This window comes from Phocoena phocoena, chromosome 11 (assembly GCF_963924675.1).
Source record: "Phocoena phocoena chromosome 11, mPhoPho1.1, whole genome shotgun sequence".
NCBI lineage: Eukaryota > Metazoa > Chordata > Mammalia > Artiodactyla > Phocoenidae > Phocoena > Phocoena phocoena.
The window spans coordinates 100,545,523-100,571,649 of record NC_089229.1 but is presented as its reverse complement, the minus strand read 5'-3'; the positions used below and the strand labels follow the sequence as shown (position 1 = coordinate 100,571,649).

The 26,127-nt window shown below is 50.6% G+C and overlaps 1 protein-coding gene and 1 pseudogene across 1 annotated transcript; both read left to right on the top strand.

Annotated features, from left to right (window-relative positions):
- Positions 1 to 9,732: 9,732 nt before the first annotated feature.
- LOC136131627 (U6 spliceosomal RNA) lies at positions 9,733 to 9,859 on the top strand (annotated as a pseudogene).
- Positions 9,860 to 23,866: 14,007 nt separating this feature from the next.
- Positions 23,867 to 25,069, top strand: FBXL14 (F-box and leucine rich repeat protein 14). The gene has a single exon (XM_065888105.1). It carries the CDS (start codon positions 23,867 to 23,869, stop codon positions 25,067 to 25,069), a length of 1,203 nt encoding a protein of 400 aa, XP_065744177.1.
- Positions 25,070 to 26,127: the final 1,058 nt, after the last annotated feature.

The following is a 26,127-nucleotide window of genomic DNA, read 5'->3' as shown; positions in this document are numbered from 1 at the left end:
GGTATTGAGTAGAGTTCCCTGGGCTCTACAGTAAATCCTTGTTGTTTATCTATTTTACATACGGTGGTACGCATCTGTTAATCCCATACTCCCAATTTGTCCCCCCCACCACCACCTTTCGCCTTTGGTAACCAGAAGTTTATTTTCTAAGTTGGTGTGTCTGTTTCTGTTTTGTAAATAAGTTCATTTGTACTATTTTCTAGATTCCACATGTAAATGATGTCATATAATATCTGTCTTTCTCAACACAGATATTTTTAAATGGGAAAATACCTAATGATTTGAGGGAATCTTTATATACTATCTCAGTGGAAAATATAACTATTTTGTCTCCTGGGGCACATAACTTTTTTTTCTTATTTAAAAGAGGGTCCTCACACTTAAAAAGAAACCTCTGCCTTCAGTGAACGTTGGAAAATTTAGGTACAGAGACAGCTGGCTGGAGGGCAGGTGGAGCTGGCAGGAAGGGAGGGGCTCAGGGGGTTCAATGCAAACCACGTGGGCTGGTTACACAAGCACAAGGCCTGGACCAGCCATGCAAGAAACAGCAGCTACCTCGACCACTCGCTCCAGGAAACAGGACCTGGCAAGATCTCCTCTGTCTCTACTTTTTTTTGAGGGGGGGGGGGTGGTCAATAATTGCTACTTAGTCCTGTAGCTAGCTGTTTCTCCAGCGTGCATTTCTCTCCATAGACACTTTTCTCTTTAAAATATTTTCTTAAGGAGAGACCAGAGATTAATGCAATGATGAACCCAGACTTTATCAGAAAGTTCCATAACCTCCTACACAGTCCCCTGGTGACTGTTCTCCTTCTCAGCTCAGTTAAGGCAGTCTCAGCAAGTTCTCCCACGGGTCACTCTGTCCCTGGGTCTCTCTCTAGTTCTTCCTTCTAAGCTTTGCCCAATGAACCCTCTCAGCCTTGAGGCATATAGCATTCCTTTTCGTGATATTTCTCAACAGTTGGTGGAGATGAAAATAAGTAAGTTTTGGGTTTTTTTGGGGGGAATCCCAGCTCCACCACCTTACTCTTTGCAGCCCCTTGGGAAGCCTTATATCGCGAACACTGTGTCGTTTCTCCTGTGTCTCTAGCTTGCAGGACAAATCACGTCTTGGGGGTGAGGTGAAGGGTAGAGAGTGGGTAGGAGTGGTGAGGTTTTAACTGTGGCCTTTCAGAGAAATGCAAAACTGCCCTTACCCAGAAACGAGTTTGTCCTTCACAGCGATAAGTTTGCCACAGCGACAAACTCCCCACTGTTTGGGAAGGAGAGAGCAAACCCGCCCCAACTGTGGCACAGGGTGTCAGCACACACAACCGGATCCTGAGACCACCCCGCTAAAGACTAATTCTTTTTTTTTTTTTTTTTTTTTAATGGCTGCGTTGGTTCTTCGTTGCTGCGCCAGCTTTCTCTTGTTGCGGCGAGCGGGGGCTACTCTTAGTTGTGGTGCGCGGGCTTCTCATCACGGTGGCTTCTCTTGTTGTGGAGCACAGGCTCTAGGCACGCGGGCTTCAGTAGTTGCAGCACGCAGGCTCAATAGTTGTGGCGCACAGGCTTAGTTGCTCCGCGGAATGTGGGATCTTCCCGGACCAGGGCTTGAACCCATGTCCCCTGAATTGTCAGGCGGATTCTTAACCACTGCACCACCAGGGAAGCCCTAAAGACCTAATTCTTGATGTTTCAGAGAAACATGATTCCCCAGGCCCCAGGGCCTCGGGAAGTGTAAACGTGTCCTCTGTATCTGCTGCAATGCAACCCAAGGAGCAGGTGGTGTAAGTCTCCAGACTCTGGTCCCTGCAAGGTTCCCAGAGGGGCCGATCCCTGCTGACTCCCCCTCACCTCACTCGGAAAAGCAGAGTTTTCTCCCTGGGTACCAAGCAAAAGTCCATCGCAAGATAAGAAAGAGGAATTTTTCCTCCTCACGAATCCTGATAAATTAATTTAAAAAGATGCTCTAGAGAAGAATGGCCAGAGGTGAGTGCGGTACAGGAAGCGTGGCAGCCACACTTGTGGACTTTGTTTTCAGGGGAGCGGGGAGGGGAAGGGAGAGATGTCTGGGTGCTCCCACCTTTCTCCCGTCATCTGCTTTCACTGGGTCTGCTGGTCTGGGGAAAAGCATTTACCTGGGCAAGTGTCATCCACTTCTGCACATTCCTTGGTTGGGACAGAGTGAACAAAGCAATAAATGGAGCTCTGGATCCCCGTCACCTGCAGGCCAATGACCTCTCTCTAAGCCATGGGCTAACTAGAATTAAAATGTTTATCTTATGTTACCAAGTAAATGTGTTCCTGTTTTTGCAAACCAAAGCGTATTTTAAAAGGACCTGGGGAGGGGCTTCCCTGGTGGCACAGTGGTTGAGAGTCTGCCTGCCGATGCAGGAGACGCGGATTCGTGCCCCGGTCCAGGAGTATCCCACATGCCGCGGAGTGGCTGGGCCCGTGGGCCATGGCTGCTGGGCCTGCGCTTCCGGAGCCTGTGCTCCGCAACGGGAGAGGCCACAGCAGTGAGAGGCCCGCGTACCACACACACACACACACACACACACACACACACACACACACACACAAAGGACCTAGGGAAATCTCACTATTTTAAAAAACAGGAATCACCAACTGTCAGCCAATCAAATCTCTTTGACTAACATAAAGTTTAAAAAATTTTGAAATATAAATGCCTCATGGATGGGGGAGGGGACACACAGGCTAATTTTCCAAACTCCCCACTGCTCTCTATCGCCTCTCTCCTGGCTACTTCACACATTCATTTTGCTTGTCGGGTTCCCAAAAGCTTTTAAGTAAGTGACTCTCTTATTTAAAGGAACATTACTATATGTATTATATATTTTTATATATTACATATAATAGTCGTTTTACCATGTGAACAATCATTCTGAACTATTTATATATCTGGATTTGCACATATAGGGTTTTCTGGAAGCAGTTACATACACTGGTTCTTTTTTCTAAACAATTCCGTCGTTCCATCCCAGAAACAGAGAGTTCAGTTAAGTCATTGCCTCATCGTACTCTAGTCTTCTTGTGCTCTTAAACTCTTCCTGAAGTTGCCAACCTTCTGCTCCCCAAATGGGCAATTTCCATTTGGAAAAACAGGATAGTTATTTCAGTCATTTTTATAAACAAGCGGGAGATGCCTACTGCAGTGAAAAGAATAGTGGAAGCAGCAGCCTGGATCCACAGGGCTGCAATGGTGATGCCAGACACCTGGGCCTCCACCTCCACCAGCCAGGTACCAGGGACACGGCTGACGAAGGACCGGCCGGAGGGGCTCCCACCCAGAGCAGGAGAGGAGGGGGCATCTGACTGTCCCGGGACTGACAGCCCACGTGGACGTGGCCCCCTGGTTGCCAGCAACTCTAGGTGATGCAGTCTGCCCACTGCCGCCTCTAGCTGGTCTCCCGGTTCAGACTGACCCTTAGACTGTGCTGCGGGAGAGGAAGGTCCTCAGGGGGAACAGGTGTCGAGCATCCTTCTAATAGGACCAGAGGCAGAAAGTGCTCACCCCTACAGGAGCCCTCACTTCCTTCCTCACGGGGAGAACGTCCACAGCCAGGCGGCCCCCTTCTTCCCTCCCTTCTCCAGCACAATACCCACATCTCCTTTCCCCAGACCAGAGTCACACTGGAGTCCTTCAGGCCAGGTCCCGGGGTCTTACAGGTTCTGGTTTTTGGAATTAAATGACTTGTGCGGTTGCCTCTGGAAAAAGCAGGGTCACCCGATTCAAGCCCGGGCAGGTTGAGGCTCTCAGTTCACCACCGAGATTCTTCTGTTTCTTTTACGGCTCTGCCAGGCCCCTTTCACAGGCCCCCAGCCCTCCTGCTCAATTGCTCCCTGGTGGCCTGCTGGCCTGGCGAAGGCTGCAAGGACAGAGGCCGAGCCGGGTGGCCGTGTGGCCTGGGCCGCCTCGTGGGGGCCACAGAGAATGCAGGTGCCACACGGACGCCGGCAGAGGCTCCTTGAATTCTGCGGCCCCTGGCGAGCGTCCATCCCTCGACGGGCACTGACTGGAGGCCACTGAGTGCCTAGCACCACAGAGGAGAAGACAACAGGCCCATAAGATGTCACTCCCCTAGGAATGCAGCATCGCCGTCCCTCCACTACGGTAGCCACGGGCCACTCGTGACGACTGAAAGTTAAAATGACTCAGGACTTCCCTGGTCGTCCAGTGGTTAGGAATCGGCGCTTTCACTGCCATGGGCCCGGGTTCAATCCCTGGTTGGGGAACTAAGATCCCACATGCTGTGTGGAGCGGCCAAAAAAAAGCTAAAATGACGAGGTTAAGCATTCCGGTCTTCAGTGTCCGTGGCCACATTTCAAAGGCTCAGTCCCCTCGTGGGTCTTGTGGCTGCTTTTTTTTGTTTTTGGTCTTTTTTGCCCCATCGCACAGCACGTGGGATCTTAGTTCCCCAAGCAAGGATCGAACCTGCACCCCCTGAAGTAGAAGCGCGCAGTCCTGACCGCTGGACCGCCAGGGAATTCCGTGGGTCTTGTGGCTTTTGTTGGGGACAGCTCAGGTCACAGAACATTTCCATCATCACAGGGACTTTACGGACCGAGCTGGTCTAGAGTGGCAGCCAAGCAGGCGAAACAAATCATCACCACCATCATCAAAACCACAAGCTCCATCTGAAATCTGTGAGTTAGTTACGTTTCGTGTAGTAAGGGCTACAACAGAGGTAACACGCAAGATACTACGGGCACATGGGTAGTAAAGGCAGCCAACCTAACCCACGGCCCAGGGTCACCACCTACCAGCCAGGGAGATAAACTTTCTATTCCAGTAACGTCTCATCCTTACAGTTGATCACTAGGAAAAGCAGACGCAGTAATGACACGGGGAGTAATTTCCCATCATCAGAACTAAATGACTAGCTATTTCACTACTCAGCATAGGAGAAAGGTCAGACCCAGCGAGAATGCCAGAGAGTAATTCAAAGGAAGTTCTTTCTGTGACTCCAAATCAATTAAATTTTATCGAGCATCTACTACGTCTTGGTCAAAGATGAGTGAAATTGTTCTTATCTTTCAGGGGTGGGGCAACGGGCCAGATTACAATACTGAGCAGAGTAGCACATCACAGTGGCAGTACCGATGGCCGTCCAGCTGTTACCCTAGTAAGTGTATCCGGATTATTAATCCTAAGAAAGACAGATTAACTCCTAAGGAGGGGATGCTTCATGATGGAGGTGGTGTTTTCTTTTTTTAATTCTTTAAATAAATAATTAATTTTTGGCTGCGTTGGGTCTCCGTTGCTGTGCACGGGCTTTTCTTTAGTTGCGGCGAGCGGGGGCTACTCTTCCTTGCGGTGCGCGGGCTTCTCACTGCGGTGGCTTCTCTTGTTGCGGAGCACGGGCTCTAGGCGTGCGGGTTTCAGTAGTTGTGGCGCACGGGCTTAGTTGCTCCTCGGCGTGTGGGTTCTTCCCAGACCAGGGCTCGAACTTGTGTCCCCTGCGTTGGCAGGTGGATTCTCAACCACTGCACCACCAGGGAAGTCCTGATGGAGGTGGTGTTTGAACTTGTCCCTCAGAGGACGGGCAGGATTCCCACGGGCGGACGTGGGAGGGGGAGGCCTTCCCACTGGACGAAGGTCAGAAACACGTAACGCATTTTGAGAATGACAAGAACATCATCTAACAATTTCATGTCCAAAATTCAACTGTAGGAAACACAGAATGAGAAAGAGAGGGAGAGAGAGAGAAAACCCAAATTCAAAGAAAAACAAAAGTCATCAATTCCTGGCAAGGCGGGCTCCCTCATCCTGGGACCGCCTGACTGAAGACCCCAGGACACCCCCCACTCCAGGAGTCTGGGCCTCCGTCTGCAATCTGCAGGACACACAAGACACTCCAGCAGGAGAGAGGCAGCATCAGATCTGCACTCAGGAAGGCTGGCGATGTTTGCTGTCTGTGGAGTGACAGCCCAGAGCTTGGGGCCCAGCTGGGAGGGCCGACCCCGCAGGAACACAACGAGTGCAGAAGGAGAAGCCTGTCAGCCCGCGTGGGCAGGACGGGAGGACGTATGGTCTGTGTTACACAGCCGTGAGGGCGGCAAATGGCAGGAGTGGGGACCAGCCACCAGCACAGGCCCTCAGGCCGCCTGCCTTCGGTCACGGCTGAACTGAAATTAAGAATACTGATGGGAGAGGACTTCCCTGGCGGTCCAGTGGCTAAGACTCTGCGCTCCCAATTCAGGGGGCTGGGGTTTGATCCCCGGTCAGGGAACTAGATCCCGCATGCCACAACTGAAAAAAAAAAAAAGATCCTGTGGGCTGCAGCTAAATAAATAAATAAAAATTAAACAAAATACTGATGGGAGCGTGTCTGTGTGTGGCTTTGGGGAGAGCTCGCGATTTTCAGGCTCCTCTCCAAGGCTACATCGGGTGGTCGGGGAAGGTTTGATCTCCACTGGATCCAGCCAGCTTGCAAACATGTCCTTGACCCGAGAGAGGCACCACAACTGAAAACACAAACGGCTAGAAGTGCGTATACACCTACGAGGAGTCAGCAGCGATGCATTTATTAAAATCAACAAAAACGATAGTTAATCGTAGAAATAAGTATTAATAACTTCTGCATCCCTGGGCACCTATGCATTTATTTGCTGAGATGTGACTTCACCCCATACGACATCTTCCCACTTGGGACCCTCACAGCTATTCGTGGCAGAGCTCACGGGCTGGTCACACGGCTCGATCACATTTTCCAGCGCTCAAATGTCCTAAAATGGTCATAGGACTGAGCTCTTCCTCGTGGAATGTCAGAAGAAATGATGTCGGCAACTCCCGAGTCTGGCCCATGAAAACCCCCCACAAGCTGTACCCCATGCTCCCTGCTTCTTCCAGCCTCCTGTGGACAAGCACAGAGGGTTCAAGGAGGACGAAAGCCAGAGTCACAGACAGAAGAAGCCCAGGTCCTGGAGGTGCTGCCTGGAGAGCTGCTGGCCGATAGGGAACATGCATTCTGGTTTTCACAGGGGCTAGAAATGAACTTCTACAATTTTAGAGCCAACTTACAGCTGGCATTGTTCATGACAGGAGCTAGTATGAGCTTGACTAACACCAAATCTCACAGCCTATCCTACTTTGTATTAGACTCACGTATGGACTTCTAAAACTCCCCTTTCAGACTGTAAACGCCTCCGTGTATTTGGAGTTGCTCAAATGGTTGCTAAGTAAGTCTACCGAAGAGACGGCAACTGTGGTCAGGTGGCAATCCTCATTAAAACTACAGGGGGTGGGGGAAGGATAAAGTGGGAGACTGGGACTGACATACACACACTGCTAAATATAAGATAGGTCGCTAATGGGAACCTCCTGTCCAGCACAGGGAACCCCACTCAACACTGTAATGACCTATGTGGGAAAAGAATCTAAAAAAAGAGTGGATACATGTGTATGTATAACTGATTCACTTTGCTGTACACCTGAAACTAACGTAACGTAAATCAACTCTAACAAATTTTTTTTTTTTTTTTTTTTTGCGGTACACGGGCCTCTCACTGTCGTGGCCTCTCCCGTTGCGGAGCACAGGCTCCGGACGCGCAGACTCAGCGGCCATGGCTCACGGGCCCAGCCGCTCCGCGGCACGTGGGATCCTCCCGGACCGGGGCACGAACCCGTGTCCCCTGCATCGGCAGGCGGACTCTCAACCACTGCGCCACCAGGGAAGCCCTAACAAAAATTTTAAAAAAATACAGAGAGGCATCCAGACACACAGTCGTATAAGGACAGAGAGCGGATGGGAAAACAGGCCTGGATTCCCGTTTTTTGAGGCCTATGACATTTTGTCTGTCTGGAAAGACAGTAAAGCACAACATCCTAGAGATATTAAAAAAGAAAAGAAAGCGTAATCCTATTTTAAACTATTCACCTACAGCAAGACCTAAGCAACAGCACACTGTGTTTTACTAACGCGGTTCTAGCCCTTCACACTTGGGACTCCAGACACACCTGCTCTACATCCCTGAGGCCTCATGGAGACGATGAAGGGCTGAACCACATAAGCCCTAAAGTCCTTTCCAGCCCTCACAGCCCTGGCATCTACTGACCAGTCCACCAATCCAGTTAAATTGGTTTATTAAGTCTATTAGGCAATTTATTATGCTTTCAAAATAGTCTAAAAAATTTCCAACCTTTCATGAAGGTAAAGCCTAATAAAACAGTAAAGTGGGGCTTCCCTGCTGGCGCAGTGGTCGAGAGTCCGCCTGCCGATGCGGGGGACACGGGTTCATGCCCCAGTCCGGGAGGATCCCACATGCCGCGGAGCAGCTGGGCCCGTGAGCCGTGGCCGCTGAGCCTGCGCGTCCGGAGCCTGTGCTCTGCAACGGGAGAGGCCGCGACAGTGAGAGGCCCGCGTACCGCAAAACAAACAAACAAACAAAACACTGAAGTAATTTTTAGTTCTGAATAATAAAAGTTAATTAAGATGATTGGATAGTGTCATTTTTTAAAAAATCTCATCTTGTGATAGGTAAAAAATATTATCTCATTTTGGGCTTCCCTGGTGGCGCAGTGGTTAAGAATCTGCCTGCCAATGCAGGGGACACAGTTTCGAGCCCTGGTCTGGGAAGATCCCACATGCCGCGGAGCAACTAAGCCCGTGCGCCACAACTACTGAGCCTGCACTCTAGAGCCCGTGCGTCACAACTGCTGAGCCTGCAGTCTAGAGCCTGAGAGCCACAACTACTGAGCCCGCGAACCACAACTACTGAGCCCGCATGCCACAACTACTGAAGCCCGCACGCCTAGAGCCCGTGCTCCGCAACAAGAGAAGCCACCGCGATGAGAAGCTCACGCACCGCAACGAAGAGTAGCCCCCGCTCGCTGCAGCTAGAGAAAGCCCGCGAGCAGCAACGAAGACCCAACGCAGCCAAAAATAAATAAATAAATAGATAAATAAATTTATTTATTTTTAAAAGTACTATTTCATTTTAAACTGCATTTCTTTGATTATTCACAAGGGCAGACGCATTTAGATGATTCTTAGGCATTTGTATTTCCTCTTTCATATGTCATTTAGTTTTAAGACGAGAACACCTCAGCAGGACCACATCTTTCAGCCAGCGGCCAACGGAGGGAGGCCAGAGGATTCTGCCCAGAACTGTCACCAGCTCTGGGGACAGAAGTGTAGGACTCCTCGCCTTGGTTCAGCTCTGTATCTCTGAGCACACACCTGACTTTCATTATGTGTTAAATGCAATGGAAGCACAGCATCGGCGGTGAGCGGGGGTCCATATTTATTCTCTTTCTGTGACAGCCACATCCAACGAAAGAGAAAAACAGGGTTACAAATTCCACCCAGGATCTGGAAAGCCAGCTGGGCTGCTGGAGCTTCTGTCTCCTTCTCCATGAATAAACATTCTACAGAGAAGCCCTGAACAAACAACGCCTCTAATCGTGTGTGAGGCAGACAGGTCCCCAAACTCCACTAGCCAGGTGACACTGGCTTTGCCTGGCGGACTCTAGCCCAAAAACGTGTTTTTGCCAAAGAAACCCTGTGACTCTGTAACTGGATATGGGCTGAAGTCACTCAGAGGGCGGAAGTGTTGAATCAGGGGGCATTTTTTGGCTCTGCTGCTTTCCCCAAGCTAACCATGCTCTGTGGCCACAGCCCTGTCCCAACATCACCCGCTGGGTTCCACCAGCAAAATAAAACAAGACTGTGGGTTTCAAAAGCAGTTAGAACTTTCGTTTACAAAAACGGATTGAAGTGCCCACCGCCGCCGCAGCAGCAGATCTACTAAAATTGGAAAGACACAGAGAAGATCTATATCTTCTGTACGTACCTTAGGTACTAGCATGGCCTCAGCAAGGGTGATGCAAATTTGTGACAAGGTCCCTATTTTATATGTCGGTTATACCTCAGTAAAAAAGCAGATTTAAAAGAGAGGAAACTTCTAATGAGGACCCTCATTAGATGGGTCTCACGCCCAGTAGCCGGTGCCCCCAAGTTCAAGTCCAGGACACATAGGCAGGGGCCTTCTTGCTCCTCTGCAAAGGGCCTCACCCTTGCAGATGCCACCATGTGGGGTGTCAGGGACCGGCAGGCCAGCTGGGTCTGGCGCTCTGACGTGTGTCACGGCTTTCCCGTGGTGCCCTTGTCCTCCTTGTGGCACAGAGCGGCTGCATCCCCTGCCCCGCAGAAAGGCCTGTGTTTTTCACCCACAGGAATGTGAACACGAATCCCGATGAAAATTTCCAGCTTAAAATGGCCGGACCCCTAGGAAAATCTCAGTGATAAAAGGTACTCCTGTTTGTGTCAAGAGAAACCACAGACCCAACCTGAAAAGCCAGTATCGACAACCAAAATGACAATGGAAAACCGCACAGCAGAACCCAGCAAGTATAATGTGACCCGACTGGGCTCCATAGGGAACAGCGTGGAGCACGGTATGGCAACGATGAAATGACTGTATTTTTCCAACATTAAGGAAACATCCTCAAAGATGGAGGCAGACCTAAAAAGGTCTGTGCGTTCTCTGTCCCACTTCCTGGCCAGTCCCGGGGTGCTCCCCATGACACAGAGTCTCTGATCTAGGCTTTAAAAAACAGCTTCCTTCTCCCTGTCTCTCTCACTCTACTCCCCACCCGCAACACAGATTATTAACCAAAGAGAAGTGATCAGACTGAAAGAGTATTTATCGAGTGCCAACTGCATACACTGTGCCAGGGGCTTCGGGATGTGGCTGAGCAGAAAGACAAACTCCCTGCCCTAGTTGAGCAAGTGCAGCCAGGCCAGAAAGGCCCAGGGAGGGTGTGGCAGTTACTGGGCAAGGGTGGCCGCAGGGCTGCGGGTTAGGGTTAAGGCAAAGTGCCCGGCCCTTTTCAATTCCGGCTGCCTCAGAATCTCTACCTGTTTGATTGGCCTGTTGAACAAACAGAAGTTGTGATTGTTTGTACGCAGAGAAGTAAACCTCCCTTGACCTGTTACGCCCCCTCTGACTTAAACAAACAAACAGCTTTAAAAAAAAAAAAACTGAAACAGACTATACATAGAGTAAAATACACAAATCTTAAATACACAGCTTGATGAATATTGACATTTGTCTCCACCCATGAAACCACCACCCCGATCCAGGTGCATCTAACCACGAAGCGAACCAAACTGGTATATGCTACAGAAAAATGCAGAATAGAATCTGGTGGATCTCTGATACGCCTTTTTAAAGTTGTTTCATTGCTGTTGCTGATTTGATGTTGATGTTTAGAGATAGTTTACTCTTTTTTTGGGAGGGGAGGGAGTGGGGTAGGTCCACTCAAGCAGGAGCTAGGAAACATTCTCCTGACGGGCACTCACCCAGGATGGGATACTCTGCTTGTTTAATGTTTCAGGATCCCTAACATCTAAGAAATGTTTAAGAAAACATTCAGGCTCCCACCTAATGCTGCCATGTATTTGCATCCTTCCTGTTTAGAAAGGGTGTGAAACAGCTCAACTTTCAGATGGAATCTGGGTGCTTTCTCTCGTAGAACACCGCAGACTTAATCCCTCCAGCCTTTTATTTTTAAAAATTTTTTGCGAGCCATTGCTTTTCCTGGGAGAATAGCAAATGACAGAAGATATTATTTTCAGGTCTTCAACTCTCCCTTTTCCAGCTTTGTCTTAGAATTTAAATGAACAGAATAAAAAAAAATTGTTTTTAAGGAAAAACAAAACAGAGAATTCCCTGGCGGTCCAGTGGTTAGGACTCAGCACTCTCACTGCTGGGGGCCAAGGTTTGATCCCTGGTCGCAGAACTAAGTTCCCACAAGACCAAGTCATACATCGTGGCCGGGGAGGGGGAAAAAAAAAAAAAAGCAAAGCAAAACAGAACAAACACCTCCCACCCTCAGTGTGGAACACGATCCATGCATCAGAATGGAACAACCGGCTCTCTCCCAGAGCCAAGGATAATTTAAGATGATCTAATTTAAACCACGGGATTCTTTGTTGTTGTTTTTTTTTCAAATTGAAGTATAGTTGATTTACAATATTGCGTTAGTTTCAGGTGTACGGTATAATGACTATTTTTGCAGATTATACTCTACTATACGTTATTACAAGATAATGGGTATAATTCCCTGTGCCGTACAATATATCCTTGTTGCTTCTCTAGTTTATGTTGGTTTGGCCAAAAAGTTCGTTCGGGTTTTTCCATAAGATGTTCCAGAAAAACCCAGACAAATTCTTTGGCTAATCAATATATAGCCGTTTGTTAATCCCATACCTCTAATTTGTTCCCTCCCCTCTTCAACCATGAGATTCCTTATGGTGGTTAAGGATTAACAAATGCTCAAATCTTAAGCACTTCCTATCTTATACTATAGAACACAGAAAAATATTAGCATATGAATTCACATAGTAGCCACGGCGTTCCGTAGGTGTAGATCCCTTACAGGGTGTTTGTAGTAAATGCTACGTTTACATGGAACATTATGATGGGCGCGTAGTAGCCTAAGGAAGCAGACGGGCCGTTTCTAACGTGAAGCACCACACAGGCGCTGCTGAGGTCACAGCACAGCTCATTCACTTCCGCTCTGCCTGCTAGGACAGCTTCTTAGCTTACGTATTATTTTTCAAAGTATGTCAAACTTTTAACATCTATATATAAAATTGGGAGAATGGAGAACCAGGCAAAAAAGAGATCCCAAAGGTGGGGATTCCCGTTTCCCCACAGCACTTTTTCTTTTAAGATACTTTATAATTTATTTCTTATTTCTTTATTTTTCCGCCCTCCACCCAGCACTTTTAACAGCCGCTCCCACCGTCACTCTGTTTGGAGTGGCTGCTTTTCCTCGCCTGCTGCGGTTTGTCAATTAGCATCCCCATCACTTAGTGCCACAAGTGAGCCCGTGTCTGTGGACTTCTGCCCACGTCTGATTATCCTTCCAGACGCACAGAGTTTTACTGAAACATCGTACAAAGGCAAGCCTGCGTGCGGGGTTCCCAGAAGCTGTGCGGGCCCAGGAAAGACCCCATGACTTTGAGAAGGTCACTTCTCATTTTCCGCCTTGTTTTCGCCACTTGTAAAACCCGGCGCTGACCTCACACGTCCTCACGGCGCCTTTGAAGCTTCAAAGGGAAGAATCGTCCAATCTCTAGGTTTCCCTCTTCTGCCCAAATGCTGACGGCTTTAGTCCCCGCAACCAACTAAATCAAGGAATTCTTTTTTTTTTTTTTGCGGTACGCGGGCCTCTCACTGTTGTGGCCTCTCCCGTTGCGGAGCACAGGCTCCGGACGCGCAGGCTCAGCGGCCATGGCTCACGGGCCCAGCCGCTCCGCAGCATGTGGGATCTTCCCGGACCGGGGCACGAACCCGCGTGCCCCGCATCGGCAGGCGGACTCCCAACCACTGCGCCGCCAGGGAAGCCCAATCAAGGAATTCTTGATGGTCCACAGCAGGCATGGACAACTTGAAAGAGTTACCTGAACTTTTCGGCTTTAAACAGTACGTTTAAACAGTACTGTTTAAAAATAAACAGCAAACAACAAACAAAGAACCTCACTGAGTTCAGAGCTGAGACAGATTTTTCCAGCTTTAGGGACAGTGTGGACAGGGTTTCCGTGCTGTGTTCATGCCCTGACACAGGGGGGAAGCCATGCTTGGAGTTAGCGGCCTCTTTGGGAACGACTGGCAATCACGAAAGCTGCGGATCCCAGGATGTAAAGATGGGATTTTGATCTCCAACTATCTTCTCTGGGGTGTGAAGGGTTAACACCAGCAAGGTGAGATTTTGCTTTTGTATCCCTTGAGTTTCTGGCTGTCTTTTTTAAAACATTTAACCCCATCCTCTTGGCAGAAAAGGGGACCTGGCTGTGAACTCGGCATCAGGGCCGACCCTTAGTCCTCCTCTGGGTCTGACATGATGTAAGAAATGTAAATGCTCTGGTTCATCCAAATAGGGCTTTTTTCCAGCAAAGCCTGGCTCAGTGCCAGCACCCTTCCAGCAGGGAATAACCTTCAAACTCCGGCCCCGTAAGGCTGCAGACAGCAGAGTCCCAGGCCCGATATGGAGTTTACAAAGCAGTTCTGAGTAGGATGGATCTTAATCCCCTCCCTGCCTTTGAAATATTTATCAAGATATGACAGACCTACGAAGATCCCGACAAAAGTGACCTTTCCCGGCAGAGAGAACATAGCCTCAGGCCGGGGAGAAGAAGTCAAGCCAGCTGTCCACCCAGGTGGTGAGAGTTCAGAATTTACTCAGCCCTTGTGAGTCCCACGGCCTATGCCTACTTCCCTTGGAAAAGAGAACTGAAACTGGTTAAAAATAGCTCTTCTCCAACCCCACCAGCCCTCTGCACTGAAGCTCCCGAGAGAGCCCGGGGTGCAGCACCCACGCTCACAAACAAGAAACAGCGCTCGGTAAGCTCGGTAAAGATGGATGCATGCTCTGTTTCTGTAAATAAGTTCATTTATATCATTTTTTTAGATTCCACATATAAGTGATATCATACAATATTTGTCTTTCTCTTTCTGACTTACTTCACTTAATATGATAACCTCTAGGTCCATCCATGTTGCTGTGGAAATAGACTCACAGACACAGAAAACAAACATAGGGTTACCAGAGGGGGTGGGGGGAGGATAAATTAGGAGCTTGGGATGAACAGATACACACTACTATGTATAAAACAGATAAACAACAGAGACCTGCTCTATGGCACAGGGAACTACATCCAATGTCCTGTAATAACCTGTAATGGAAAAGAATCTGAAAAAGAATAGATACATATTGTGTACATATATGTGTACGTACATACATAGATATGTGTGTATGTACATATAGCTGAATCACTTTGCTGTACATCTGAAACGACATTGTAAATCAACTACACCTCCATTAAGAATAAAAGGTTAAACAACCTGATGCGTGGGAGCCCCTCCTCTCTCCAGATGTTCTGCCTTTCCCACCTCCGCCTTCTCTGCAGGAGTAAACTAATCCTTATTCCCAGAGCACTTTGCCCTCTTCTGATCCTGCCCTTCTCTCCTTGCCCTTGGCCACACTCCTCTTTTCCCAGCACTGCCCCCCTGCAGCCCCCCCAGGTTCCCTGAGGGTCTGCTCACCCAGAGGTCACCTGCACCTAGAGGGAGGGGCTGTTCCTCGGATAAAGGGCTAATACGGAAGTAACCACTAGAGGGTGACATAATTACACACAAGCGGCTTCCTGGGGCCTGAGTGAGGCCAGAGGCGGCCAGGCGTCCCGCTGGAGGCCCGGAGATGGAGCCAGGCGTGAACACGTCACCCCAGTGAGCACACTCCCAGTGGTGCCCGCAGGCTCCGCCCTTGCGGTCTCTGTGTCTCATACACACACACAGACCCACTTTGGCCGTCTACCAACCAGGGCCTTAGGTGTTGCACACGGAAGCCACCCCTCGTCATGGCCCGTTACCGTTCATGGCGGGTCAGCATCTCGGCCACCAGCAGCTGCTGCTTTCACGGCCACGCCTTGTTTGGTGTCTTACAGCAACTGCGCCCTAGCCAGCTGCGGTGACAAACTTAACATGCACCTCAGGGCAGCGGAGCAGTGATTTAGAAAGTGGCTCTAGGTCTAGACCATGGCGTTGAAATCCCGGTTCTGTGGGCCGGATGGTCTTGAGCACTTACCTCTGTGCCGTGGTTTCCCCACCAGGAAACAGAGGTAGTAATGGAACCTACTTCACAGTCACGTAGGTGGATCTATGGGAGGAAGAGCTGAGTCATACTCGTAAAGACCGTCAAAGAATGTCTAACACATAATAAATGTGCGATACATAGCTGGTATTCTGGGGACTTCCCTGGTGGTCCAGTGGCTAAGACTCCCCGCTTCCACTGCAAGGGGCCTGGGTTTCATCCCTGGCTGCGGAGCTAAGATTCTGCATGCTGCGTGGTGCAGCCAAAAAGAGAGAAAAAAAAAAAATCAGCTATTTTGCCGATGGCCAGGAGCCGTACTCGGAGGTTCCGTGCATTATCCCGTTCAACCCTCACAAAGCTCCCAAGATAAGAACATCACTAGTCCTACTTTACAGACGAGAAAACTGAGTCTCCAAGTGGTGAAATAGCTCGTCCAAAGTCACAGAGCTGATAAGTGATGAAGTCAAGGTTTTGACCCCAAATCTGTCTGACTAAAAACCCACGTTCTATCACTACCTCACGGGGAAAACTTCGGACTTCACACCAGAGACTCAAAGGCAAAAGATGGTGGGGGGGGGGACATAATTATTTTAAATATTATTTGTGTTTTACTAAAAAAGGAGAGACTTCAAGAAGTATAATTTCACAAAAGTTTTAAATCAGGAGAAGGAAAACCAGGGGGTGGGAGATTCCAGCAGTAACTGGGAAACCCACTGGATGTGCAAATTCTCGGCACCCCTCCCCCCCCCCAGACATCTGACTCAGAGACCTTCGAAGTTACTCTGATACACATGCAAGTCGGAGAAACCCAAGAAAGCATGAGAGTTGGTGATGAAAACCTAGGTCGGAGGAAAAAGGATGGATGTGTGTCTGGCAGACTCCGAGTCTGGGACTGTCTCTTGCTTTTCTGAATGGAGCATGACTCTTTCCGACTCAGGGAGGAGAGAATGAGGGGCACAGAGACAGGGGGCTCCCCCGACGTGAGGGACCACCTCATCATGCTCTTGCGAGTTTGCTGTTTCTGCTCCTTTAACCTGCGCATTTCTTAAAAACAGGAAATAACATTTTTTAAATGTTTAACTTTCAGTAAGGATGTATCTGTACAATTTGGGGGCACATCCACGTGGGGCTTTTTTGGATGGTTCATTTATAAAAGATAAAAACAGAACAGTGTTTATTAGCTCCCTCCTAAAGGCCAGGTTCCCCCGAGGGCCCTCCCTTTCCCCTGCGTGGTTTTTCTCAATGAGTTGTCACCACAGTTCTGTGACCAGGAGTGACTTTTCACTTTATAGATGAGGAAATTGAAGCTCAAAGCGCTGAAGCCACCCTGCCAGAGGGCACGCAGGCATAATGGAAGAGCCGGGACTCCACCGCACAACTTGGGCTGCAAGTCTGGGGGACACTTAACTCCTCAGGACACAGCCTGGGGAACAGCCCTGTGTCAAGGGGCCTCGAGTCACGGGCACCTAGGGGAGCCCCCCTCGGACCTGGGCCGTCCCAGGAGTCAGTCAATGTCTCAGTGGTCCCCTCTCACCGCCCCCAGGGTGTGAGGCACTAAGCTCTATTGTCGGGCAAAACGAGGAGAAAGACAGCTGATTTAAAGTAATTTTTTCCCAAGGCAATCTCTGTTCTAAAAACAGTAGCAAAGTCCAAACCATGAACTAAGAATTTCTGACTTCAGATGCCAAATTCCAGTTCCAGATAGACAACAGTTAAAATAAAGTTTCTTATTCTTGAAAGAGAATAAAGAGAAAAAGCTAAGACTTCTTTGAAAAGGTGACTCTTTTGGGGGGGCCACGTCGCATGGCTTGTGGGATCTTGGTTCCCCGACCAGGGGTTGAACCCGGGCCCTCAGCAGTAAGAGTGCAGAGTCCTAACCACCGGGCCGCCAGGGAATTCCCTGAAAAGGAAATTTTCAATATTCTTCAATACTGAAGAACCAGAACAATGTATGACAATGTATGTTTGCTATTATGGCATTCTTATTTTTTCCTAAACTAGTAAGGTAAAGCCAGCCTGTTCTCTAAATAAATTTCCACCCTATGTAATGACTTTCCTCTCATCAACAGTATTCAAATGCGAGGCTTCTCTGTACTGGTCCTCTAAACTGAGAACATTTTATTTATAACCATCACTCCATTGGCACTTACCCCACTGATAATATGGAAACTATTTTGTAGCGCGTTGCTGGGTCCTGAGTCCTAAGAAGCAGACATACCCTCTGCATCTTTGTCTATACTCCAGGGCACAGAGCCGTGCACACCAGCTGTAGGAACATTTCCTGAACGACCACATGATTGAAAACCCACCTTCCCAAGCGTTCAGTGCTTGGAAATGGCTACATTTACAATATGGCTTGTTTTATTTTAGGGTTGTCATAGCTACCTGGTTGGTAACAAGTACCAAAGGTGTTTCTTAATAATAACTGATACTTGGGGTTATTTGATTGAAGTATTTCTAATCCTTTGGTTGGGCGCCTGAAAATATGAAGATATATGTTAGGCTTCCCTGGTGGCGCAGTGGTTAAGAATCTGCCTGCCAATGCAGGGGACACATGTTCAAGCCCTGGTGCGGGAAGATCCCACATGCCGCGGAGCAACTAAGCCCGTGCGCCACAACTACTGAGCCTGCGCTCTAGAGCCCGCAAGCCACGACTAGTGAAGCCTGTGCGCCTAGAACCTGTGCTCTGCAACAAGAGAAGCCACCACGATGAGAAACCCGCGCACCGCAACGAAGAGTAGCCCCCGCTTGCCACAACTAGAGAAAGCCCGCGTGCAGCAACGAAGACCCATGCAGCCAAAAAAAAAATTAGTTAAAAAAAATAAAATAAGTATTTTAAAAAAGAAAATATATGTTACAGTTAACACTCAAAAGTTGCAAACAACATATTTCAAATGCAGTCGCATTTCCAGTGTAAAAGGAAGCGGTGTCCATTCATCCGGGGGCGATTATTAATAGCACCCCATCTCTTTCCCATGAGTTTTTCCAGTTTGTACATGAAAGGGCACAGTCATCCTCAGGAGAGGGCTCCAGCTACCCAGACCTCAAGCCCTTGTTTTTATTGGGGTGGATAAAGCCCTTGTTTACAGGATACAATGAACGAATCATTTGGGAGAGAGTAAACAAATATTTCGGGGTGTTCCAGCAATTTGCTGACGTGAGGACAATTTTCACCTATTTTTCCTATTTATTTACGTCTTCATTTCACAATGTTGGTTCTGTTTAAATCTTTTCATTTTTAATTGTGGTAAAATATATATAACGTAAAACTTACCACCTTAGCCATTTTAAAGTATACAATTCAATAGTGTTAAGTACATTTACATTGTGCGACAAATTTCCAGAACTTGTTCATCTCGCAGAACTGAAATTCTGTGCCCCAAAACAGCTCCCCTCCCTCAGCCTCTGGCAGCCACCCTTCTCCTTTCTGTTTCTGTGATTCTGACTATTCTACATGCCTCATAGAAGCGAAATAATACAGTATTTGTCTCTGTGAGTGGCGTACTTCACTCAGCATGGTGTCTTCAAGCTCCCTCCATGCTGTGGTGTGACAGGAGTTCCTTCCTTTTTAAAGGCTGAATAATATTCTGTCGTATGGAGAGACCGCCTTGTGTCTATCCATGATCTGTGAGGGACACTTGGGTTGCTCCTACCTTCTGGCTGTTGCAGACAATGCTATGAACTTGGGTGTACACATGGTGCGTCTAGACTCCGCTTTTATTTATTTTTGGTATATGCCCAGAAGTGGAATTGCTGGATCATAAGGTAGTTCTATTCTTAAGTTTTTGAGGAGCCTCCATACTGTTTCCCACAGCAGCCGTACCATTTCACATTCCCACCAACAGCACGCCAGGGCTCCAATATCTCTACCTCCTCGCCAACACTTGTTATTTTCTGTTTTATTCATCGTGGCCATCCTAACGGGTATGAGATCATATCTTATTGTGGTTTTGATTCGCATCTCCCTAATGCTTAATGTCGAGCATCTTTCCCCTGCTTGTTGACCATTCTTTAGAGAACTGTCTGTTCAAGTCCTTTCCGCATTACTCAGTGAGGTTGTCCTGTTGCTGTTGCTGGTTAAATCTTCTCCTTGCACTCAGTGAATCAAGTCCTCACTATGTCTTACCTTTTCTCTAATCAAGAGGTGCCCCAGGATACTCTCCTGCTTAGAATTACTTAGGAATAGAGAGAATGTTGCCTTGAAGTGGGGAAGTAGTTGGAAAGGCACGATCTTATAAACCTCAGATATCCATTGCTACTGGTGGTCCAGAAAAGTTTTGACATGTATGAAGTCTTTTGTAAAGAGATTATATAACTGTTATCGTTCTCATTCACTTCAGTTCAACCGCATTTACAGAGCGCCTACTGCGAGGCATCCATTGTGCCATGGATACATTAGAGTTAACATAAAGCACACACAACATGTTTTAACTCCTTTGATCCAACGCCCACCAGCTAGCCTCTGGGTCACTGTTTCTGGACACCTACATTCTTTTTTTTTAAATAAATTTATTTTATTTTATTTATTTTAATTTTTGGCTGAGTTGGGTCTTCGTTGCTGCGCACGGGCTTTCTCTAGTTGCGGTGAGCGGGGGCTACTCTTCGTTGCGGTGCACGGGTTTCTCATTGCGGTGGCTTCTCTTGTTGCGGAGCGCAGGCTCTAGGCGCGCGGGCTTCAGTAGTTGTGGCTTGTGGGCTCTAGAACACAGGCTCGGTAGTTGTGGCACATGGGCTTAGTTGCTCTGTGGCAGGTGGGATCCTCCCGGACCAGGGCTCGAACCCGTGTCCCCTGCATTGGCAGGCGGATTCTTAACCACTGCACCACCAGGGAAGCCCTGGACACATATATTCTTGAATGAGGAGTTTAAAAGCTACAGATCTCTTCTGATCTTTCCTGCCTCTCTGTGGGAGGAAGCATACATCCTTTTTTTTTTTTTTTTTTAATATTTATTTATTTGGTTGTGTCAGGTCTCAGTTGTGGCTTGCGGGCTCAACTTAGTTGAGACATGTGGGCTCCCTAGCTGTGGCATGAGAACTCTTAGTTGCGACATGCATGTGGGATCTAGTTCCCTGACCAGGGATTGAACCCAGGCCCCCTGCATGGGGAGCGTGGAGTCCCAACCACTGCGCCACCAGGGAAGTCCCAGGAAGCATACATCCTTAAGTAAGCCTGATCTTTGGGTTGGGCCTCACAATTTTCCCAGGCCCCACCCAGATGGAAAACACACCCTATCTAAAAAAACAGTGTCTTTAAAATTCTTGGTAAAGTTCTAGAGACTCTGTACACAGGGCTATCACCTCTGCTTCTAAACAGAAGTTCAGAACTCATTCAGAAAAAAACTTCACCTCGGTTGCAAGCTGCTGAATCATATACAAAAGTCTCGACCTGGGCTCAAAATACGAGGGGCTGTCCACGGGCCCCTCTGCATTGATACACACCTTCTCCAGACCACCAGTCTCTGGTCCATAATTCCCTCCACCTATTTTTGTGTCCTAAATCACAGCCTAAACCGAAACCCCCAAGAAGCCAGTGCACGTGAAACTATCCCTGTTCTCGGGGTTGCACTAGGAACAATGCGAAATGTCGGGCTGAGACAGGGCTCAGAGAGGCTCATGGTTTCCCAGAGGGTAACTGTTGAGAAGATCCCTGGAGATTATCCAGTCAATCTGCCCTAGTGAAACACAAGGAAACTGAGCCGCAGAAAGGGGAGACACTTCCTCCATGCCCCAGACTCAGCAGAGAGCTCACCTGGTGCCACTCTGTTTCCCCACTAATGTGCATTTTCTAAGATACTTCTTGATGTTTCTTCTCCTGTTTATTGAACGTGAACACAATCATATTGCTGAAAATCCTTGTCATATATGTTTGAACGCCTTACATAAAAGGTCCTGAATTAATACCACTCTAGAACTAAACTCAAGAAAAAACTTCGCGAGAGCTAGGAGCAGGTGGTCAACTTCTCGAGAAAGTGCTTCCGGGCACACCTGAACTACTTTACAGACTTGAGAGCGGCAGCGGGTCTGGAGGAGGGGCACGGCTAACTAAGCCCCTCCTCTTCAGGTCAGCCTCCCCCCCCCCCCCCCCCCGCCCCCGCCACCCCATTGGTGGTATAGCACTTTGTTTTGTGACAAGGAGGATTAAGGTGTTGTGGATTAAGACCTTGATATCAACACAAACACATCTACATCCACAGAACAACAGGAAAAGTCACTTCACGTAGCGCGTAAGGTGAAAAGTTCAGGCGGCAGTGACTGAGACCAGTGTAGGCCTAGATCCAGCCCAGGAGAAGAGTGCCAACCCAGGTGTAGCGCAGAACTGAGACTCTCACTGCACAGCACATTTGGAATCCTCTAGATGACCGACACAACCCGACATGATTCCAGGAGGGTTACAGAGATCTCTGGGCCTTGCACCACGTGCATCGTGGGTTGAAGGATTTGGCTTCTGCATTTCCTGATTTCGGAACAGGGGAGGTGGGCGGCAGTCTAAAAAGGTACTACGCCTATTACCTATCTGTATGCATTTGGCCCGCTACTGGTCTCCTGGGCAAAAGGGAACCTCATATAATGAATATGGCAGCCAGTCAAAACCTTGTTCAGGTTCTTAAAGAATCAATGAAACCATTCTCCTTTTTTGATAGCTGAACCAGGCTGTCTTGCATCTTGTTGTGTGGATCCACAAATTCCTTAAAAACACAGAGGGTCATTTTCTGGCTCCAAAATTCTTGGTTTGAAGGTAATTAATATGAATCTCTTTTGAAACCCTGTCCTCTGAGTGGGCATTTAAGACCCAGGAGCCACGCTCTAGACTGGAGCATTCCATGGTTCCAGAGAACACGGTTTGTAAACGAACAGACATTTGCTGGAGCATCTTAAACCAAGCCCAATCGTCACTCTGTTTTGTCAAAAGATAAAATTGTATCGGCACATACGAACACATTGACTGTCGGCACAACTGGGCCCTTCATCGTCTAAGAGGCTGACAGGAAAGAGAGCGGTGGCGATACGGTTGAGGTGAGGCTTCTCCCTCCGGGCGCGAGGCAGGCGGAGGCGACGCGGCGCAGCCCAGGGCTGCCGGCCGAGTGCGGAAGCGGAGGAAGTTGTGATGCACAAGGAGCCGAGGGAGCGCACTGGCGGCGGTGTCTGGAAACACCCGGAACATGCTAGAAGGAAGTGGTAATGGCTAGATCCAGAGTGCGCACTGGGGGGAGGCCGTGCTCGGCTAAGGGACGCGTAGGTAGTCCTGAGTTTCTCCCCAGTTTAGGGCACAAGACCGGAGAGAAAGGAACCGTGGGATGCCGCCCACAGGGGAGGACCGAGGAGGTGGCAGCACAGACGCGCGGCGGGGCCCCGGGGACGGAGGCGGGGAGGAGAGCGGGGCGGTCACCGAGCAGCGGTCCGGGGAGGAGGGTCTTGCGGGAGGATAAAGGGAGCGGGCGGGAGGCTGGGCCAGGAGAGCGCGGGGAGGCCTCGGAACCGGCGGCGCGGAGCCTAGACGCGGGCCGGGCGTGGCCGGCAGCTCCTCGAGGTCGGTGGAGGCGGCGGAAGCGGTGGCGGCGGGCCCGGCCGGCGCCCCGCCGGCGCGCACAGGGTTAACCCGCGGCGGGCCGGCGCTCGGTTTCCAGGACAACGCCGGCAGTTCCGGCGCGCAGGCTCGTACCATCGCGCGCGCGCGGGGGAGCGCGGGGGGCGAGGGCGCGGAGGCGCGGAGAGCAGCGGGTCCGGCCCGGACGCCCCCGGCGCGGCCGCCGCTCGCCCCGGGTCGGCTCCGCGCGCGCGCGCGCTCCGTGCCGGCCGGCGCTGCCCCGCGCGCGGACGCGGGGGCCGAGCGCGCGCCGGCCCGAAGTCCCCCCGCCGGGGCGGCCGAGTGCGGGCGGCCCGCTGGCAGCTTTGAAAAGCGGGCGAGGACAAAGGCGGCCGCAGCCTCCCGGCGCCCAGCCCGAGCGCGCAGCCCGGCCCGCGCGGCGCCGGAGGATGCGGCCGGGGGCGCGGCGGCGGGGCGGCGCGGGCCGGGCGCGGCAGAGCTGAGCCCAGCAAGGGCCGGGCTGCGGGGGCGCCCGCCCGGGATGTGAGCGCCGAGCGCGCCGGGCGGGGAGGGCGGGCAGGGCGGCAGGAAGGACGCGCGGACGGGAGGAGGAGCGGCGCCGAGCCGGAAGGCGGGAGGCGCGTCCGTTGGGCCCGCGGCGCGGCCGGCCAGCCGCCTCGTCGCTCGGGCGGGAGCGGGGCCCGCGCCTCCTCCCCGGCGCCGCGGGGAGGAAGATGGAGACGCACATCTCGTGCCTGTTCCCCGAGCTGCTGGCCATGATCTTCGGCTACCTGGACGTGCGCGACAAGGGGCGCGCGGCGCAGGTGTGCACGGCCTGGCGGGACGCCGCCTACCACAAGTCGGTGTGGCGGGGGGTGGAGGCCAAGCTGCACCTGCGCCGGGCCAACCCGTCGCTGTTCCCCAGCCTGCAGGCCCGGGGCATCCGCCGGGTGCAGATCCTGAGCCTGCGCCGCAGCCTCAGCTACGTGATCCAGGGCATGGCCAACATCGAGAGCCTCAACCTCAGCGGCTGCTACAACCTCACCGACAACGGACTGGGCCACGCGTTCGTTCAGGAGATCGGTTCGCTGCGCGCTCTCAACCTGAGCCTGTGCAAGCAGATCACCGACAGCAGCCTGGGCCGCATAGCCCAGTACCTCAAGGGCCTGGAGGTGCTGGAGCTGGGCGGCTGCAGCAACATCACCAACACCGGTCTCCTGCTTATCGCCTGGGGCCTGCAGCGCCTCAAGAGCCTTAATCTCCGCAGCTGCCGCCACCTCTCGGACGTGGGCATCGGGCACCTGGCCGGCATGACGCGCAGCGCGGCCGAGGGCTGCCTGGGCCTGGAGCAGCTCACGCTGCAGGACTGCCAGAAGCTCACGGATCTGTCTCTGAAGCACATCTCCCGGGGGCTGACGGGCCTGAGGCTCCTCAACCTCAGCTTCTGCGGAGGCATCTCGGACGCAGGCCTCCTGCACCTGTCGCACATGGGCAGCCTGCGCAGCCTTAACCTGCGCTCCTGCGACAACATCAGTGACACGGGCATCATGCATCTGGCCATGGGCAGCCTGCGCCTCTCGGGGCTGGATGTGTCCTTCTGTGACAAGGTGGGGGACCAGAGCCTGGCTTACATAGCGCAGGGGCTGGACGGCCTCAAGTCCCTGTCCCTCTGCTCCTGCCACATAAGCGACGATGGCATCAACCGCATGGTGCGGCAGATGCATGGGCTGCGCACACTCAACATCGGGCAGTGTGTACGCATCACGGACAAGGGCCTGGAGCTGATCGCCGAGCACCTGAGCCAGCTCACCGGCATCGACCTGTACGGCTGCACCCGCATCACCAAGCGCGGCCTGGAGCGCATCACGCAGCTGCCGTGCCTCAAGGTACTCAACCTGGGCCTCTGGCAGATGACGGACAGTGAGAAGGTCAGGTGAGGGCGGCAGCGCCGACTCCCCCGGCCCCGCCCTGTTCGTCCTCCTGCCACCGCCGCGGCCCCCGCGCTCACTCGACACGCACACGTAGACCCAGAGCATTGCCGCGGACGCGGTGGGGGCGATGACGCGGAGCCTCAGGCTCGTCCTCCCCTCCCCTCCCCCCCCCTCGTTGCGTCCGGGGTCCCTCCGCCACCCACCCCCTCTCCTTTTCCCCGAGGATGCGGAGGAGGACTCGCCACCCACCAGCCACTCCTCCCAGCAGGGGTTTGGAGGACGGATTGAGCTACTGTATCCCCGCCGCGCTGCACTTGGAAACGGGGGTGGGGAGTGACCAGTCCTTTCAGCCCCGGGGAGTTGGGGAAAATGTCTGCCTTCACTTAAGCTTTCATTTGAATACTGTGATCTGGTTTTTATTTCGAAACGTATAAAAGCAAACCCAACTACAACGGCCTTTTCACCCTTCTTCCACTTCGTAACTAATCCCAGTCTCTCGTCATCAGTCCTTTGACAGTACTCTGCTACCCACGCTCATTTCATTTGTATTGTCTTTCTTTTTTTATTTTTTTGAAGAAAGTTGACATCATGGTCTCTTTTTTTTTCTGCTGAGTATAGTCTATATATTATATATATATATAAATTATATATATATATGTGTGTGTGTGTATATATATATATACATATATATATATGTGTGTGTGTGTGTGTGTGTGTGTGTGTGTGTCTGGCTACCTCGTTTTAGTTTACTTTTTTCTCTGAAGCCCTGGAATTCTACAAGAGAGAGATTTTGAGACTGAAACATTTTTGTGCCTGGACTGGAAAGATGCCCATCGGATTTGTACATCTTTTTTGTTTTGGCTTCTTCCCAAACCCCATCCACCCCGTGTATCCCACTTCACATTCTGGCTCTGCTTTCCTTTTTCTCCTTGTCCATAGGGATTTGAGGGCCCAGCCGTGATCCTAAATCTTGACTTAATTTATAGCACAAATGTGTGGGAGACATGAGAGTTGGACTGTTTTGTTTTTTGTTATTTTTTGTGTTTGTTTGAGATGCAGACTGT